At 49.2% G+C, this 19,970-nt stretch overlaps 1 protein-coding gene across 3 annotated transcripts in view; it reads left to right on the plus strand.

Annotated features, from left to right (window-relative positions):
• The window catches only part of Cdh26 (cadherin 26), a 52,229-nt gene extending 33,637 nt beyond the window's left edge, over nucleotides 1-18,592 (plus strand). Inside the window, exons 11-16 of one of the 3 annotated variants that reach the window (XM_087652439.1) lie at nucleotides 1,090-1,305; nucleotides 1,804-1,934; nucleotides 4,182-4,259; nucleotides 7,601-7,654; nucleotides 11,819-11,893; nucleotides 16,936-18,145. In XM_087652439.1, the coding sequence (XP_087508565.1) occupies nucleotides 1,090-1,305; nucleotides 1,804-1,934; nucleotides 4,182-4,259; nucleotides 7,601-7,654; nucleotides 11,819-11,893; nucleotides 16,936-17,139 (758 nt within the window). In that variant the 3' untranslated portion in view covers nucleotides 17,140-18,145. 3 annotated transcript variants of the gene reach the window in all.
• The last annotated feature ends 1,378 nt before the right edge of the window (nucleotides 18,593-19,970 follow it).

Below are 19,970 nucleotides of genomic sequence, written 5' to 3' on the forward strand. Positions count from 1 at the left end.
CTTTGAGTCCTAGAGCCATCTAGAGCCCTAGAGTACGTCACCACATGATGTTCTGTGGGGAAGATGTAAAGAAATGTCTATTTATCCCAGCTAGAGAGAGTAACAGGCCAAAGTGAGGAGTTCACCCTAGCCCAGCTTGACAAGGAGAGGGTTCTTTCAGGATCATGGATGAGTCAAAGGCAGGGTCCTGTGAGTGTAGGCTGGATTCTATGAGTGTAGGCAGGATCCTGTGGGTGTAGGAAGGATCCTGTGGTGTAGGTAGGATACTGTGGTGTAGGCAGGATCCTATGGGTGTAGGCAGGATCCTGTGGTGTAGGCAGGATCCTATGGTTGTAGGAAGGATCCTGTGGTGTAGGCAGGATCCTGTGGGTATAGGAAGGATCCTGTGGTGTAGGTAGGATACTGTGTGTAGGCAGGATCCTGTGGGTATAGGCAGGATCCTGTGGTGTAGGCAGGTTCCTGTGGTAGAGGCAGGATCCTGTAGGTGTAGGCAGGATCCTGTGAGTATAGGTAGGAGCCAGGGGTGTAGGTAGGATCCTGTGAGTATGGGCAGGATCCGGGGGTGTAGGCAGGATCCTGTGGGTGTAGGCAGGATCCTACGGGTCTAAGTTGAGTCGTGTGGGTATCATGTGTATGTATAGGCAGGTATGGGCAGGAGCCTGGGGGTGTAGATCAGATCCTGGAGCTTTCCTAAGGCGCTTGTTTGGATAGTATAATTTACAGTACGGTTTAAAGGTTACAGACATTTCTTCTGTCAATAAAGTTGTAATGCAGGTTTATGAGGAGTGTTGTTTATATTCAGGAATAAGGGGTGCTAAAAAATCAAGGCTGTGGACCATCTTGGCCCAGGTTAGCACAGTTTCTCTGTTATTCTCATTTGAGGTGTGGGTAGGAAAACACGCACTGTCCTCACTGTGGGCAATTTTGAATGTATCAATGGTGTCCAGATCTCGGGACAAGGAGCCTCTTTTCTTTCCTACCTGCTCTTTGCTTTTCTAATTTTCTGTCTTTCAGAGCCTCGGCCCTGAACAGTAACAAGAAGTCACACGAGAGGCCAACGAGCCTACTCCTATCCTTCTCCTCTTGCAGGCCATTCTGCTGAACTCATAATGTGGAGAAGCCTCCCACCCGGGGACTACCTGGTGCCACTCTTCATAGGAGACAGACAGGGCCTCGCCCAGAAGCAGACAGTCCACGTGAGGATCTGCTCCTGCCCCAGTGGATCTGACTGTGAGGAACATTCAGACCCAGGGCTCCTGTGGTGGGCGCTGTCCCCAGTCTGTGCAGCAGTCATGGCTCTATCAGGTGAGCGCTTCCGGGAGCTCAGCCCCTTTCATGGGCCAGAGGACAACAGGACATGCTGAGCATGGGGTGGGAGAAAAGGACGAACTCCACACTGGTTCAGGTCAGAGGTTGCTAGGCACGCTAATTAACCGAAATTCAGTTTCCATGTGCAGGCAATCATGTAAATAGTGGAATCCACAGGGTGAGCATATGTTTGCAGTAACCATGGTTACAGAGGTACACAGGTGTCTAGGTGCCTGGGCACGGCCAAGGTTAATAAGGGCACCAGTTAGTCCAAGAAACAGCAGAATATTCTTGACCAGTTACTATCAAGCAGTGAATTCCACCGAAGTGGCATCTGTCTGAGCTCCCCATGCTGTTAAGCTGCTCAGTCCTGAGAGGGTTTAGAGGGAACCAGACCCTGTCAGGTAGCAGTTGAGTGGAAGTGAACGGAGTTTGGCCCTCCCTTGAAGCCTCTTGCAGAGCTGAGCTTGCACAATCTTTTCTGTTTTATCCTAGCCTCTCTCCTCGGCCTGCTGCGGTGCTACTGCGTGTTTGGACCCAAGAGGCTCAGAGGCTTCATCCCAAGTGACAGTGGCCACCAGACACTGATTGTGTCTAATGAGGAAACCAAAGCCCTTTCAGCCCAGGTAGTGGCTGCAGAGCAACGTGTTACGCAGCAGCGGTGTCAATGGCACAAATCCGTAGGGCACAGGCTTCCTAGCTTTACTTATTGTATGTGTATGTATGTGTGAGTGCCTGCGTGCGTGTATGTCTCTGCACCAGGCATGTGCACCTGTAGAGCCAGAGAGGGTAATCAGATTCCCTGGAACTGGACTTGCGAATCGACGGTCGTGAGCTGCCGTGTGGATGCCGAGAACTGAACCTGCATCTTCCGGAAGAGCAGCCAGTGCTCGTAACCGCCAAGCCACCTCTCTGGACCCTCATCTTATTCCCCTTAATTCACGTCTGAGGGACACACAGGAAAGCATTTCTTCCAAAATTGCACAGCACAGGCAGAAGCATTTGTGTTTTCCATCCCTGTTTCTCAACCATACTCAGTTTTGCCCCCGCCCGGGGTGGGGGCGGGGGGGGGGACACTTGGCAATGTCCGGAGGCTGGTTTGATGGTGGCAATTAAAAGATGCTATGGGCTTCTAGTGGGCTGAGTTCAGGGCTATGGTCAAGTATCACCCAACACAGAACTATCTAGCCTAGCGTCCCCAGTGCTGGCTTGAGAACACCAAGTTTAGGAGGAAATGATTTTGCCAGACTGAGGTTTTCTGGATGGCGTTGCTTTATTCCCTGGTGAGGGGGCTCTCAGTCGGCTTCTCTGCCACGGTCAGTCATCCAGAGACGGAACCTCTGCTTCATCCTCCTGCAGCACAGAGGGTGAGAAGGGACCTCCCTGGTTTTTCAGAGACAAGACGGTCTCTGCCTTACGTCTTACTAGCTTCATGTAGCTGAGCCAGCCATGCACTACCCAAGCTTACATTCTCTTCTGTGGCCTGGAGTGACAGAGTCAGCTCCCCAGGTGATGGAGAAGAGGACAGTGCCTAAAACACCGTCTGACACAGCTCAACCTGCATGAAGTCAGGCCCAGCGATGGCTGGATTTTCCCACCTGCTGCTGCTGACACGAAGCCATGTCTCGTCCCATGTAGCTTCTTTGGGTCTGGGTCAGATGGGCTGTGATTGTGCCATGAACTCCCCTGTCTGTCTTGCCCTGAAACTCGAAGTGGCTGATCTAAGAAACAGCCAAAATGTCAACATGAAATTCTGCCTCTTCTGGTCATTAGATGTACTCTTTCTCTTTGGGGACACCAAAGACAGGCTGTTGTTTGTTTTTTTCTTTTTCTTGACTTATGGTTCAGGAGATCTAAGCCATCACAGTGAGGAAAGCTGTTCTGAGTGAGGGACTGGGGACAGGATCACTGCGAAGGCCTTCCCTCACTGTATGAGAGCTCAGGCCAGACCTGGAGTGCTATGACCATCAGGAGCCCACCCCAGTGACCCACCTCCACCTGCCATGCCTCCCTCCCCTATAGATTGCACGAGCTCCCACAACAGCAGTTAGAAATCAAATATTCTGTTCCAGAGTCTCTAGTCCTCTGAGAGCCGAGAGACAGTCAACCCAAGTTTTGACTCCACAGGGTGAACATCACTTAGGTTATCTCGATAGCCCTGGGCTTGTGTATATAAAATGATGTCAGTGCAGTTTAATGGACTTCCTGGTTAATTGAATCAAAGTCATGTCCCACACTGACAAGCATGCAGCCTATGCTGGCAGCTGACCTCATTCCAACATGTTCATGCCTGTTTGTCTAGCCTCTCATGTGACCGTGCCAGCCAATACAGTCCCAACACCACTGTTCTGTTCTTGGGGAAGACTCCATCCACTCGTGTTGTCACAGTCTGCTGCTAGGATGATCCCTGGAGCCATGTGGATATCCTCCCTGTCTGTGGGGAGGGGGGTGGGCCCCATTGAGGCACCCATGAATGTTGAAGTCCCTTGGGGATGGTTTATGCTCAGCGAGGATGGGATGAAATCTGAGGGCCATTCCGGGTACTTTAAGAGAGGGTGACTTTTAAGGTCTCGGGTCTCCTAATATGATTGACCTAAAACTCTTCACAGAAGGAAGTTCCCCAACAGCCACTGCAAATAACAATCAGTAAAACATCCCCTCTTGCAAGTGCACCATCCAGGTTTGTGGGGCAAATGTCTCCTCCCCGATGACATTGCTGTCATATGTTTTAGTTTAGTTCCTGGATGGCACCCAGAAAGCACAGGGGGAAGTGGAAGTAGGGTGAGCATATAAAAGCTCAAAGCTTGCTGATTTTTATGACTGCCCTCAGTGGCTCTGACCTCTTGTCATATTTCTTTCCCTGGTTTTCACAGATGCAGCCAGCTGGGGAAGACCAGATGCTGGCTCTGTCCTTCAACAGAGCTGTGGCCAGCGCCAAGCCTGGGGTGAAGGTAACACATCTCTGTAGCCTCTGTCTGGTTTTAGTTCTGCAGGAGAAGCTCCCTGGCAGCTTCCCAGACCCGCGTGTGATGAGGCTTCTGGACAGGGACCTGGAGAGGGAAGATTTTTCTCCCTGTGCAGTTCAGTGTAGTTTAGGACTGTTTACAAACCTGCCCAGTGTTCCTTTCTCTTATGTAGTAGCTGTCTCCATTTTGAAAGCCAAAAATTGAGCCTGGGCTGCCAAATTAATGGCATGACCAGGGTCTGTGCTTACCCTGTTCATTCAGCCCTGTTAATTGGGGAGGTCTTCTTTGGATCCATAATTAAGGCCATGATGCATGGCCTGCCATTGCTTTCTCTTTCCTTCTCTAGTCTGGAAGTTTCTGGAGTCGGGGGCATTACCCTAGGTGTGACTCATTTGGCAACCCTGAGGCATACTGTGCATGTTAGTCCCACACGTTCACACTAGAACAGGGGAGGGAATCGTGTGTATTAGTTGCTTTTCTGTGTAAAACACCATGAGCAAAAGCAACTGGCAGAGGAAGGGCTCCAGCTCCAGGTTCCAGAAGGGGAGTCTGTCACAGAGAGGCATGGCAGCCAGCAGCAGAGGCAGGAGCCCAGAGAGCACACCTTGATGGCACGCAGGAAGCAGAGGGGGAAATAGAAGTGGGGTGAGAGTATAAACTCTCAAAGCCGCCCCTAATGACACACTTCCTCCTGGCTGGCTCCTGCCTAAAGGAGACACAACCTCCCCAGACAGCAGCACTAGCAGGGGACCAAGTGTGCAAACATGAGCTCTCTGGAGGACATGCTCAGTCAAACACCTCTAGGGATGTCCTTACTTTACAGGGGAGAAAACTGAGGTGTTTTGGCCTCTCTGGGTTTCCTTCCTGGGATCCTGTATAAAATAAGCACTTTCATGGTGATGTTTAGACCAGCTCCTGTTCACACTTTCTCAAAGCTAAGGAGCCACTTAAGACCTACTGCTAGTTCAGTGCTTTAGACTCTGCTGCAAGGAAGGTGCTCTTTCCAAGCCACTGTTGATCGAGCTTTACTGCCAGCTGCATTTCCTTTAGGAGTGTGCATGTGTGTGTATGTGCATATGTATATGTGTTTGTGTATGTGCGTGTGTGTATGTGCGTGTCTGTGTGTGTCTATGTGTGTGTGTATGTGTGTGTATGTTCATGCATGTGTGTGTACATCTGTGTGTGTCTATGTGTGTGTATGTTTGTGCAAGTGTGTGTGCATATGTGTATGTGCACATATGTATCTGTGTGTATGTATATGTGTGTGTGTGCATGCCTATTTGTGTATGCATGTGTGTGTACGTGAGTGCGTGTGTGTGTGTGTATGTGTGTGTGTGTGTGTGTGTGTGTGTGTGTGATATGTGCCTTGTGCTTGAGGGTGCACATATGAACATGTGTATAATGTGCTTGGAGACCAGAGGTCAATCTCAGGTGTCCTTCCTTAGGTTCCATCTCATATATTGTTGTTATTGTTTTGTTGTTGTTGTTGTTGTTGCTGTTGTTGTTGTTGTTTTTGAGACAGGGTCTCTCACCGGCCACTACTCCCAGCTTTTTACTTAATGTGGGTGTGGGAATTGAACTCGTATCCTCACGCTTGTGTAGCAGGCGTTTTGCCAACCGAGGTATTTGTCCAGGCCACCAGCTTAAGTTTCTTTGAAAATTTGCTTTATTATTGATTGGAAAGTATAAATTAAAACCAAGAGGCTGTTTTAATTAGGATTTTATTGCTGTGAAAAGACACCATGACCTTGACAAGTCTTATAAAGGAGAATATTTCAGTGGGGCTGGCTTACAGTTCAGAGGTTTAGTCCATTATCATCATGACAGGAAGCATGGGGGTGTGCAGGCAGACATGGTGCTGGAGAGGTAGCTAAGAGTTCTACGTCATCAACAGGCAGCAGGATGGGAGAGACACACTGAGCCTGGCTTTAGCATGTGAGACTTCCAAGGCCTGTGGCACATTTCCTACTCCAAGTCGGCCACACCTCCTAATATCACCACTCCCTGTGAGCTGATGGGGCCATTTAAGTTCAAATCACCACAGAGATCTTATGCAAACATGGCCTGTTATCAGGTCTCTTAAATCTAAACCAAGGCATTTGCCAGCATCCCTCCTAGACCTCCCTTTCCCTTCCTTGTGCTTACTCACACTAGAGACCTGTGTCAGTCACAGAAGCTCTGGACTCCATGTCTCACTCCAGCAGACATCTCAGATGCCTGTGGAAGATCTTTTCCCATTGCTCTCCCCTCCTAGCTGTCCTTGCCTCTGAGGGTCTGAGCTGGCTCCCTGCTGAGAAGAAATAATCACCCAGAAGAAACCAGCATTTCTCCCAGGACCCTGGTGTGATCCTGCCATGGACAGACCAAGTGCCCTCTGTTCTGGGGACTCTGGGGAGTTACTGAAGGTTGCTCCTGGCTGCGGTCCCTCACCAGTGCCAGGAACATAGTTCCTTTGAGGGAGAGAACCCTTCGAGAAGATCCCACCATGCATTTATAACAAGCACATATACAGTAGGAACTCAAGAGGAGGAGCAGCTTCTGAAAGCTGAGTATTCCAACATTTTTCTTACTATTCCAACTTGTGTTGGTGTCTGTTGTGTGAGGGTCAGGGGTACAACATCAGTTGGTAAACTGTTGTACACGAGGAAAAGCTTCCGAGGTGAAGCTTCAGAGCCCATGTAAAACAGATAAGCCATGCTGGCCACTTGTAACCCCAGTGCTGGGAAGGCAGAGGCAGAAGGGTTCCACTTATAGTGATAACTCCCACCCCATATACATGCAACTTGTTGGATAGCTCTTACCAAACATGGCACATCTCAGCCCTGCCACAGACAAAAGCATTTTCTTCTCTCCATCTGAGGGCACCAGAGCTCAGTCTCTAAGATTGAAAGCAGGCTAAGGATCAATCCTACACTGTGGCTGAGCAGAACCGTGGTTCCCACTCCACAGTGTGTAACCGTTTGTGTGGGCTCTGCTGGGAGTGTCCCTGTGTGTGAACTCTCTGCTGTGAGTGTCCCTGTGTGTGAACTCTCTGCTGTGAGTGTCCCTGTGTGTGGGCTCTGCTGTGAGTGTCCCTGTGTGTGAACTCTCTGCTGTGAGTGTCCCTGTGTGTGGGCTCTGCTGTGAGTGTCCCTGTGTGTGAACTCTCTGCTGTGAGTGTCCCTGTGTGTGAGTTCTCTCGAGTGAATTCCTTCACGGCTTTCTTCAATAGTCTCTCTTTTGGCAATGGAAATCAGTGTCATCTCAACGATTCCCAACCATGCATTTACCTCTGCCTCTGATTTATATAAAATCAATGAAATTTCTTTTCTTTCCTTAAATTTAAGGGTTGTGGCATGTTCTTTGAGCCAAGAGGAGCGAAAAACTTAACTTCCACCCCGGTAAGTAGACATGCCTGGTACCGTGGGTTCTGCATGTTCAAAGCCACTAAAATAAGTAGCTTGGAAGGGGAGAAACACTAGGCCCAAAATACAGCCAACACCCAACACTCCAACTCTTGAACATGGTAGAAACGGTGGAGACAGGGCCAGGGTGATGACTTAGTTCATAAGGTGACCAGCAAGCATAAGGTTCTGAGTCGGCCTTGCAGATAGATGTGACCTTATGCCATTCATTGACCAGTCATCCTAGCCAATCTGATAAGCTTAAGCGACCCTGTCTCACCAAATGAAGGCTGGGAGGCAGTGAGATGGCCCAGCAGGTGAAATGATTGCCTCCCCAGCACAATGACTTGACTTCCATCCAACGATTCATGGTAGATGGTAGCAAAGAACCAAATCCTTCAAGTTGTCCTCTGACTTCTGTAAGTGTGTGTGTGTATGTGTGTGTGTGTGTGTCTCTGTGTGTGTGTGTGTGTCTGTGTGTGTGTGTGTGTCTGTGTGTGTGTGTGTGTCTGCGGCACAGACAGTTGCAGTCATGCATGCACATGTGAACTCAGGCACAGAGCTAATACATTTTATAAATAAAATAAATGTGGAGCGGCCCAAACAGCTCACTCAATTTCAAGCCTTCTCACATACATGCACATACATGCATGCACCAGAGACATAAATGTACAGCATACACACACAGACACATACACACACACTCACATACCCACACAGACACACACACAGACACACACACACACTTACATACACACAGACACATACACACAGACACACACACAGACACACACACACAGACACACACACAGACACACACACACAGACACACACACAGACACACACACAAGGGACACACAGACACATACACAGGGACACACAGACACACACATACTCACATACACACATACACATACACATACACACAGACACACACACACAGACACACACACAGACACACACAGACACACACACATACACACACATACACATACACATACACACAGACACACACGCATACACACACAGACACACACACTCACATACACACACAGATACACACACACAGACACACACATACACACACAGACACATACACAGACACACACATACACACACATACACACATACAGACACACAGACACACACACAGGGACACACACACATACACATGCACATACACACACATACACACACAGATACACACACACACACACACGCACACGAAGATCAAGCAGTTAAGCACACATGAAGTCACATGGGCATCGATCCTCTCGTCTGCTGTGTTGCTGCATACTTGATCCTAGCAGATGTGTTTGTGTTTGTCCTTCCACTGGTGGGTGATTTGAGGTGTCAGGAGATAGGGCGGGTGGGAGACATGGATCCTTCCCTTCTCTGAGCACCTTTGGTAGCAGACTCCTTCTCCCACCAGCCATCCCTTCTAAACAAGGCAGATGAGTGGACCCTTTAAAGCCCTTATTTGATGGGGAGTTGATATAACTCACACTTATTAGCCAAAGTGATGGGTTCAAATAATGATTCTGATAAAACCAGACAGTTGGGCACTGTGGTGGGTTGCAGAGGAACACTTCCTAAAACCTAGTTCACTCCTTGTTGGGAATTGCTCTTTGAAGAACTAAGAAATGTTTGGTATGCTCCTGGAATCATCCCAATTATGATCAGTATTTGAGTATCTCTGTCATTCTATTAAAATTCTCTTTGATTCATTAGACACATGACAAAAAGCTTAATTGAAGTTTCATAAAGGCCAATTGGCAAGGCATCCCAGATGGGGTTCAGAATGATGAAGACCACCTTCGTTTATATTCCAAAAGTAACATTAGAGAACACAGTTGACTTAATCCATAAACACTTAAAAGGAAGTGAAGTGCTATTGAGTGATCACAAGATCACATGACCCAGGGCCAAGGGCTGAGACCAGAGGCTGGAGAGGCTATGGAGGAGCCTCCTGCAGTGTGGCCTTACGATGCTAAGTTGGCTGAAGGCAAAACCAACTTGAGTCATCGGGAAGAAGCCAGGCCGTCTTCCAACCAGGATTAGAGAAGGCACGTTAGATCCCGAGGGTCTATGTTGTGTACAAGGCCTGCATTCCTCTCCTTCTGTGTGTGCCTGTGTATGCATGTGCATGCATGTGCGTGCACATCTGTGAGTGTGCATACTCGAGCGTGTGTGTACCTGCATGTATGTGCATGTGCCTGCATGTGCATGTACACGGCGTGTGTCTGTATGTCTGTGTATGTGCATGCATATGTGCATGTATATTCTTGTGTGTGTGCCTCTGTGTGTGTGTGTGAACATGCACATGCTCTGGTGTGCACACCTGTGCACACCTCTTGATGTTCACAATCTTCCTCAATCGCCCGCCCTGCTCTTTTAAGGCTGGGCCTTCCAATCAACTCAGAGCTCCCTGGCATGGCTAGTCTCACTACTCAGTTTGATCTGGGGATCCCCCACCCTCATCTCTCTGCCTTTCGAGGCTGAAAGTGCAGGCATGCTGCAGTGCCCGCCCAGAATTCACAGGGGTTTTGGAGATTTGAACAGCCATCTGCTTGCTTACTTTGCAAGCTTTTTAACCTCTGAACTTTAACCTCCCTCCAACCCCAGAGCTTGAGTCTGAAGGATTCTTCCTAGAGAAGCACATGGTGATAAACTGAGGGTCATCATCAATGGCGCCATATCTAATCCAGTGCTCCTGATCCTAGGGGTAGGCAGGCAGTGAACACAGGACTTTGGGGGTCAGTCCATGGTTTGTCTGTTGTTGAATCTCTCTTGGTGTAGTGAGCACACTTCTAGCTATGTATCCTCATGTGAACGTGTGTATGTATTGAGACACAAATGTTGTGCATACATCTGTGTGTGTAGACAAATACATAGATAGGTCTGTCATCCAGGAGATATAAAATTGGCCTAGACCTTATTGTCTTTACGCATGTCGTTTGGGACTGGACATTTCTAAACTCAAGATGAGCGTAAGTCATCCAAAGCTCAATGTGCTGTGAGAGCTTTATAAGCCGAGGTCAGCAAGTCGCTCACACTTTGTAGTTTTCAGCAGTTTGTCATTGCCCTGAGACATTCTCCATCTCCCTTGTTCCTCCCCCTGCTTTGTACCACTTTTTCTCCTTCTCCAACCATATGAGAACCCATCAACCCTCCTCCTGGCTTGGGGCCTTTACTGCTTCTTCGCCTGGAAATGCCTCTACCTTCTCCCGATTCCCCCACACTCCTTGTCCCCTATGTCCTGTAGCCCCTCCCCTCCCCGTCCTGTGGCCCCTCCCACACACCGCTCTGTGGCTCCTCCCCCGCCCCTGCCATGTGGTCTCCTTTCCCCCACCTATGTCTTGTGGCCTCTACCCACCCACCCTGGCCCTGTGGTCCCACCCCCCACCTTGTGTCCTTCCTCCCAGTCCCTGTGGCCCCTCCTCTCCCACCCCCCACCTTGTGGCCCCTCCTCCCGGCCCCTCCTCCCGGCCCCTCCTCCCAGCCCCTGTGGCCCCTCCTCCCAGCCCCTGTGGCCCCTCCCCTCCACACCCTCTCCCTGTGGCTCTTCCACTTCCTCCTTATGGTTCTTGCCCTAAGAGGTCTTTCTGCGTGAAGGACTCTCTTATCCCTTCGCGTCATTCATGGCTCTTCATGTTTCTGTCACTTCCGCGTGCTAGCCTAGCACATGCACGGTGTAAACTGAGAGTAAAGTTGCTTGACAGCCATGTCCCCATCAACCTGCTGGCCTCCATACAGGATGTGGCGTGGGGTTGAGCTGGGAACAGCCAGGTTCATGTTAAGCCACCCCTTACTGTTGTACACTTGCTCTTTGGACAACCGTCAGAAAGGTTAGATAGACGAATTAATATAATGAACACCCGTGTGCCCACCTCAGAGAATGACCTGTGTTGGCCATGAGCAAGGCCAAGGGGAATCAAGATGGGATCTGGGGAGGAATGCAACCATACATGTAGATTCCCCCAAGGGTTGGGGATCGTGGAAAGGACCCTGATGCTGATGACGGATGGACTCCAGCTTCCTCCCACAAGAGTTTCTACCTCCGCGTGGAAGATCCAGCAATGGCCCTTGCCAGATCTCCCCTTACCCAGCACAGAGGGGAGTGTGAGTCCTCAGGCTAGAGGCTGCTGGTTCATTTTGCAGATCTATCTGGAGCGCATGGTGCCCAGACGTCCCCTGCAGCTGACGGAAGGAAGGGTGGTGGAGATGTGGAGCCAGGTAGGTGTTCTCATCCTTACACAGCCTGACGACATCCCTTTGTTCTTCCCACTCTGCTCCGAGTCTGACTGGGGATGCTCTCTCCTAAATTACTGTACCAGTCAACAAAGGTTGCCATAACCCCATGTTATAGTCTGGTGGCTTCCACCACAGACATTTATTATTTCATACTTCATCCGAGCCTTTCATCTGAGGTTCTGGGACCCTGTCTTGTGAAGCCTTATGGTGTTGTGGGCCTTGGGGTGCTCATCAGAGCCTCTGAGCTGAGTTTGTGGGACCTTGTCTTATGAATCCCCACGATGTCCTGGCATCAGGACTGCAGGGCACCATGACCCAAGGTAGTGAGCCTGGCTGTGTAGAGATCACAGAGGTATGGGGCGTCTGCCAGGATCTCCCAGTGTTGACTCTTCTGCATCTCTTCTCTGCTCAGCTCTGCATCTCTGTATCTGCCTTGCACTCCTGCCTCCGGACAGTGCCTGTAGCTGCTGTGATACACGGCAAATCAGATCCACCAAGTTCCTGAGGGGGAGATTTCCTGTCCAGATCTGAGCTGGAACACCATTTCTCAGGCCCTGATCACTGAGAGAAAGATCCTTGAGGAGCCATGATATCACTGTCTGTCTCTGTCTGACTGTCTCCCACCTCCCCACCCCACCCCGTGTCTCTGTCTCTGTCTACTCCCTCCCTCCCTCCCTTCCTCTCTCCTTCCCTCTTTCTCTCGTTCAACCACATAGAATTTCTGTGAAAGAACCTTCTACCCTTACAATATGCCACATTTCCATCTCTGGCAAAAAAGCCGACAGGAAAACAAGCAAACAAAACAAAAGCAAGGAAACCTGAGGGGAGGCGGGGAAAGGCATATTCTGACTGTTTCAGAGGCTTCACCCCGTGTTGACTGTCCCCACTGCTGTAAGCCTGCAGTTTGATCACTTGAACATCATGTGAGTGGGGAATCGTGGCACAGCTAAGGTGCCCAAAGGCTGCCAGGATGAAGTGAGGCGAAATGGGAGGAGCTGGGGCAAAAGGGAGCCTGCGATGATACAGCCCCTGTGACCCACTTCCTCCAATCAGGCCCTACCCTCCCTCATTCTATCATTTCCCATTGGTGAGGGCAGAGTCCTCAGGGTCCAATCACAATCAAGAGCCCCTCCAATAGCCCCACCCCTGACATCACCTCAGTATTCTTCAGGTCCGAGGAGAATAATCAATGGAAAATGAAATATGCATTTGTTACAAAAGCTCCAGGAGAAAGGTCAGCCTGAAGGCCAGGGCCAAGGAAGCTATTCATGTGGTTGAGCTATGAGGACAGAGTTGGGGCTTGGCACAGGCCACTGCTCCTCCCTCAGATTGTTAAGCTGTGAGGGCAAAACTGTGTCTGGGCATAGGCAACCGTTTACTTCTTTGTGCGAGAGATATGAGGAACAGATGCGGAGTTAGAACATAAGCCACAGAGTCCAAACTAGCAATACCAATGAGGCCTGGGCTTCCTAACCATGAAAGTCAGTTGGACAGTTCTACCCCATGGCCAGAGATTCTTTGCACAAATGAAGCCATGCGCCTCACAGAACCTCATGACCAGCTTAGGTGATACCCGTTTTCATGTGTGCACATGCCTCGTTGCAGCCCAGCAGGCAGCACAGACAGGGCCACAGGTCCTCATGCATCTAGGCAGGAGAAGGCTGCATTCTAGTAGAGGAGCGCCCCGCCCCCGGCACGCCCCCTTCCTCTTGCCAACCAGACAAGCAGTTTCTGCAGTACAAAGTAAGCCCCGAGTTCCATGGTGTGAGAAGGGAAGAAAAGGGAAACTCAAAGCTCAGATGAGAAGAGCAGTCCTCTCCCTCACGAGCTCTCAAACTTAGTTGGTGGTTTGTGATGAATTATTGATCTTAGGGGACTCTGGAACTGCTGAGTCAGGGTGCGGAACCCTGCTGCTTGGCCGCCAGCCTTGGGGGTTTGAAGTTGAATTCTTGAGGCGCAGCCCCTGCTGCTGATTCAGTTTTGCTCTGCACATAGCAGGTCTGTCATGAATTATCTATTTAGTTTTGCCCAACAGACGTGACTGGACTCCTAACATCTAGGCCGGGTCTGGAATTCACCTCTCAGCTGAGAGAGCTCCCTTTCCTCTCCACCACAGGGAGATGGAGTGGACAGCAGCAGGGTGCTGGCCACAGCCCTCAGATAACAGGCACAGCAGGTGTGTGGGATCCACTCCTGTCTGTGGGCACCCGACTCCATGCACAGTGGAGGCTGGGTTTCTGCTCTGTGGAGGAACCAGGGCTCTTGTGTCATGGAGGGAACTAGAGAACAGCTGGCCACCAGCTGAGAGTGTGATTGTTGAGTGGCAATAGGACAACATGCTCATCGGGTTCTCAGGGCTCCCAGCTTCTCCTTCCCACCTTACCCACCTCCCTCCCATGTCGTGCTCTGAGCCTCCACATTCCAAGTTCCAACTGCGTTCATCCATTCGAGGTATCTGGAGTCCCTCTTAGCTAAGGGCAGGTTAGAAAAGGCCCACCGGATCCATTACCAGCATAACTGTTGGATGAGGCTCAGTTTCAGATCATGCCATCCTAGAAAAAGGTTGAAGCTCTTCTTCCACCCCTGTACCTCTTTGCTATTTATCTATCCACTCCAACCATTTTGCTTTCCATCCATCCATCCAACCATCCAATCATCCATCCACCCATCTATCCATCCAGTCATTCATCCACCCATCTATCCATCCATCCATTCATCCACCAATCTACCCATCCACCCATCCACCCACCCACCCAACCATCCATCCAAACATCCATCCATCCATCCACCTACCCATCCACCCATCCACCCATTTACCCACCCACTCATCCTTCTGTGCGTACATATATACATATCTCCCTCTTCCCTCTCTTCATCTTTCTACTAACCTCTCTATTAGCCAGTCAGCATATCTCTACCCATCTCTCCAACTTTCTACCTGTCCATCTACCCGTTAAACACTTACTAAGTGACTCAGAATGAAAAGAACCAGGAAACTCTGCCAGAGAGATGTCTGGGCCCTGAACATTGAGCTGGAGCTTACAGACAGGACGTTGGCAGGAGGGACCGTCATTCATGACCAAGAGCAGCAGAGGCCAGGAGGAGAGGGAGCCAGTGACTCAGCGTACCTAAAGCCCTACACATGAGGGGGGTCTGTGCAAAGTGCCTTAGAGAAGGGGTAGGAAGACAGGTCTGGTCAGGTGGGAGAGCTGTCTTACTTAGGATTGAACTATTGCTAGGGATTTAAAGACCAAGAGATGCTATTGAGGAGTTTGAGGGGGAAATCCAATTAGGCCGGAGCCTGGAAAATTCAGAGTGTGGACAAAAGTATGGGGATTGGAGAGAGGCTGTGATGTATGGAGAGTGGGAGGGAGACTCAGAGTGGCCTGCTTCCTCTCGGGGCGACTTAATAGGAAGACCCCCTCCCTGCTTCTTGCTCACATCTCAGTTGGAAGGCATCAGAAGGAAGCTTCCAAATTGGAGGCAGGGCCGAGCATCTCTGATCCATGAGTGATTCTACCATCCAGGAGGAACCCAAGGACATGTGACTAGAAGGGAGGGTCACCAGAGGTTTTACGGCCAGGTGACTATTCCTGATGCCTGTCATTCATAGGTTATGCTCAGTCACTGTATATATCCAGAAGGCAGGAAATGAGGTCCCTCAGGTGCCCACCATGAACAGGAGTTGATTAACTGACTCCTTGCATTCTCTACTGTAGTAACTGGAGAGAGGAAAGGTCCTGAGGCAGTGGCCAAGACATTGGAGAAGAGGGGACAGGATCATGTACATGGAGGAAAAATGAGTAATGCAAGGATTCTGTGAACAGTTGCACTACTGGGGATGCCATGGTGTGAGCCTTGCTAGAGCTTCACATGTGCTGGGCTTCACACAGCCTTCCCAAGAGTGCTGCACCCAGTCACGGTTATTCAGCATACACTTTGGTTGACTTTGGGTGGTACTGTGACATAACCAATGGTGTTCATGAAATTTTGGAGTGTTTTTGTTATGTTTTCTGCTCACTAAAGTAGGTATCCATAGAGATAAATAGATCCCAATAGCTTCTAGGACCTTCTGATGTGGACTGTCTGTTAACCAGCTTCCTGTAAAGATCCAGATAGGAAACACTTGAGGACTTGAGGGCCAAGTCCAACATCTGTGTATGGCCAAGGCTGTATTGGCTTGGAAGCATGGCTGTGTTGTAACCAAACTTTATTTTCAACAAGTGTTGGGCTGAGTTTGTCCCCAGGATTGTCATATGTCAGCCTCTGTAATCTGATGCTGAGGAACTCTGGTGGAGAAGGTGGTTGGAGGGCAAGAGGAGGCACTCTCGGGGATATTTAGCTTGAAGTCTGTATGTCTGTCCCTGTGTAACAGACCAGACAAGGTGAGGTAGAGTCTTTGGTTCTGGATGTGATGACATCAAGTGTCCCAGACTAGAAGTGGTCACCCATCACCGTTGCAAGGGAATGGGTAACACCATGGCTTGTGCATGGGTGCGGGAGAACACAATGTGATAGGAGTAGACAGAATGATACTTCAGGGCAGACTGAGTGGAGACCACCCTTTCTAGGAGATAGTGAAGGGTGGGCAGACTGGAAGGGCATTTGTGAGTTAGGAAGGGTCCTCAAACAAGAAACATAGTAAAGATGGAAATAGAGGGAACACTGGCCCAGGTGAAGATCCAGCTGAGCTATACGCAGGAAGTGTCCAGGATGTGGGAAGTCCAGGATGTGGGAAGTCCAGGACTGTTCCAAGGATGAGTGCACAAGGCAGCAAGAAGGGTGAGAAGTCCTGGGGTAAGGGCTCTATCAGTATCTTGGCTGGTCGTCATCATAGTTGGAATAGTGAAGAAGAAGAAGAAGAAGCAAGACAACACCTCCTGTTTCAGCTTGGCTGTCAGCTGAGCCTGTAGGCCCGAGGCTTTCCTCCCACACACACTTCAGAGTCTCTTCAGCCAAGAGGACACTGATGCCATCTGGGAGCCTGTAACAGTGAATGTCCCTTTCCTTGCCTTTCTCCACAGAAGCTCCAGGGTGTCGATGTTCTGGAAGGTGACACTGGCGACCTGCCTCATGTGTACAGAGAGGAGGGAGAGTGTGAAGGAGCTGAGACCCTCAGCTCTCTCACCTTCTTGGAGCAGGACCTCTCCTCTGAACTGCTGGACTCTTCAGACTCAAAGTCTACTCCACCTGAAGCAATGTGTTTTACATCAAGAGTTCCTTCATAAAGACATGTGAGGGGCATGATTTGGGAGAACGGTCACTATCCATGGACCTCCCTTTTTGTTCTTTACCCTTAGTCACTTCCTGGTCTGCAGTGGTTTGTGTTGCAAATTTGACAATCACCTGGTAAACACCTGCAAGATGTACCTCTGGCATGTCGCTGGCGGGTTAGCTTGTGTGTATTAAAAGAGATGGGGAGAGGTGCCCACTGTGGGTGGCACCATTCCCTAGGCTGTGGATGGTGCCATTCCCTGGCTGGAATCATGGATGGTATACATGGAGAAAGCAAACTAAGCATCATCGTTCACCACTCTCTGCTTCCTGATCTCAGAAGACCGTGACTGGCTGATTTAGACTCCCACCACCTTGCTTTCCACCATGATGGACTGCACCCTTGAACTGAGCCAGAATAAACCCTTCCTCTTCTAGGTCACTTTTATCACAGTGTTTTATCACAGCAGCAGGAAGGAACCTGAGACAAGGTCCTAGGGTGAGGATCAACCACGGATCCGAACTCAGTGTCTTGATAAAACAAAGTGGAATGGCAGGTTGTGTGCTTTATAAATGTGATTTGTTGTACTTCCTGGAAAAACTTAAATCGAATCACGTATCCTTTGCATCGGTTTGCCTCTCAGCTCTGATGGTAAGTGAAAACCCAACCCATGGATCACCCGACTGCTTGGCCAGCAGTAGTTGATTCTGTGAGGAAGTGGAAATGGGTTTTGAGAAGATTACTTACATTTCTGTAATTGTCGTCCTGCTTCATTTTAAGCGGAGAAAGGTAAAAGACGGGAAAGCGTCTCCCAGAGTATTTGTAATAAGTGTTTTCAGTGATTTTTTAAAAAAGATAACAGTCCCTTTCCACACTTTGATTAGCTAAACCAGCTATGTTATTTTGGGGAAAAATAATTAAGCTTAAAATCGTATAAACAGAACGTGCTTTGAAAATCTAAGACAGACCCGCCATGATTTAACTTCCTCCTATCAGTATAGTAAAAGAATTTTTAAAAACTTTGAAGAAATATGTTCTGATTAGATTTTTGTTTAAACAAGACCATAACGTTTTGGTGGATTTTGTTGTCCTCCTGGTGTTCATATAAATTGTAGGGTAGATGTGGGGTGGGTGGGGCAGGGTGGCGGCATTCTTTTAAAACTTGTACACAAGGACGTGGGCCCTTTTAAAAGTCTGAGCAGTTAGTAAGCACTGACTTAACAAAGTTTGTCCTCTGACTTAAACATGTGTACCATGGCCTGTGTATCTATGCACACACAGCACACATGCACACACAGCACGCACAAAATAATAAAAGAAAAAATATTTTCAGTCTCAGTTTTTGGCTAGGGCTAGTAAAACAGTCATCAGGTCTTTCTAGATGCAAGCCAAGAGAAAGAAAATGAGCACCGTGGAGGAATCTGGCCCATTGTCTGTTCTTGTAAATAAAGTTTTATCGACACCCAGAGCTTGGCACCTTCCTTTAATCATCCTTCTTGGAAATCCTAGCTCACGGCAAACATATTATGATACCTTCGTGCCCTGTGCTAGGATAAACATACTGCCAGGTGCTCCTGAGAGGTTTTAAGTGAGTGAGTCTCCAATGGTTGCCCATCTGGCTTTCTTCTGGTCTTGTGGTACACATTTGCAAATTCTTGCCTTGTAAGACGCTCTCCGGCACAAAAAGTAATAAAACACTCATGCGATATTCATGAACGCAGATTCAGCAATTAGCAAGAAGGGCAAAGCGGTGGTACATTGTGTAGATTTAATTAGACATTTTTAATACTGATCTTAGGTATTTGTAAGACCCACACCCTTTCGATGGCTTCTATTGGAGAGGCTGGTACCAGGAGGTTCCCTGAAAATCACTCACCTCCAGTGGTGACCTCGAGGATGAAACTGGTTCTCGCTAGTGGTGATGTACTGTAAAGTAGACAATGCTGGTTATATTTTCAGGGAAATGTACTTTTACTAAGAACCTTTAGCCTCCACATGGCTTGCTAATCCAAAGTCAGCTATAGTCACTGGTGTTAAAAATTAATCATGGGCCTCATTTAATTAAATTAATCTATGTATTTTAGCATGCTGTAACAACCCGGGTTGCTGAACTCCCCGACTCAGGCGTATGTGCTCTTAGGATTTGCTGCATGCAGAAGACCTTGTAGTTGGAAAACTCTCCTTTTTCCGTCATGGTGGGGGAGCGCCCCAGCAAACCCTGCCCTTGGAGGGAGGGCTTTTGGGAGCAGGAGTTCAAGCCAGCCTGGGCTATAGAGTGAGAGCAGTCTGAAAAACAAATGAGCATTCTCGAAAGGAAACATGCAAACCAAGACCCTCAGCAAACGGACAGAGAGACATCATTTATGTCCTGTGAAGAGAGACAGTGACCAGCCAGTGACCAAGAGCTAGGGTAGCAGTGGGTCAGGGAGATTTGTGGAATCAAAGCCCCTGTCTATACCACTGTCTGAAAACCTGACTGGCCAATGGCCTCTCTGCCATCAAGAAAAAGTACTAAGAATTCTGGAGGCTTAACTCAAAAGCCGTCAGGCTCTTCAGCTAGAGGCTGCAGGAGGCCAGACACCCCCCAATACCCCAGCACAGGCCACCTCTTCTTGCTCAGGGAAAGAACCCAGCATCCCACCCTGTGTGGGCTGTCCATTCCTGCAGCAACATTTCCCATCCTCCACGCAGATGCAGACACGTGACAACATTCCGATTAAAGGAAGGCTATTTCCAGAAAGCACTTTGCAGGATGGAGACAAGCTGTCTGTCCCTTGTCTTCTCTTCCTTGAGGGAATGAGAGCAAGATAGGTGGAGCTGGGATAGCCATGCGTCGACCCCAGT

Source organism: Rattus norvegicus, chromosome 3 (genome assembly GCF_021556685.1).
Source record: "Rattus norvegicus strain SHRSP/BbbUtx chromosome 3, alternate assembly SHRSP_T2T, whole genome shotgun sequence".
Lineage (NCBI taxonomy): Eukaryota > Metazoa > Chordata > Mammalia > Rodentia > Muridae > Rattus > Rattus norvegicus.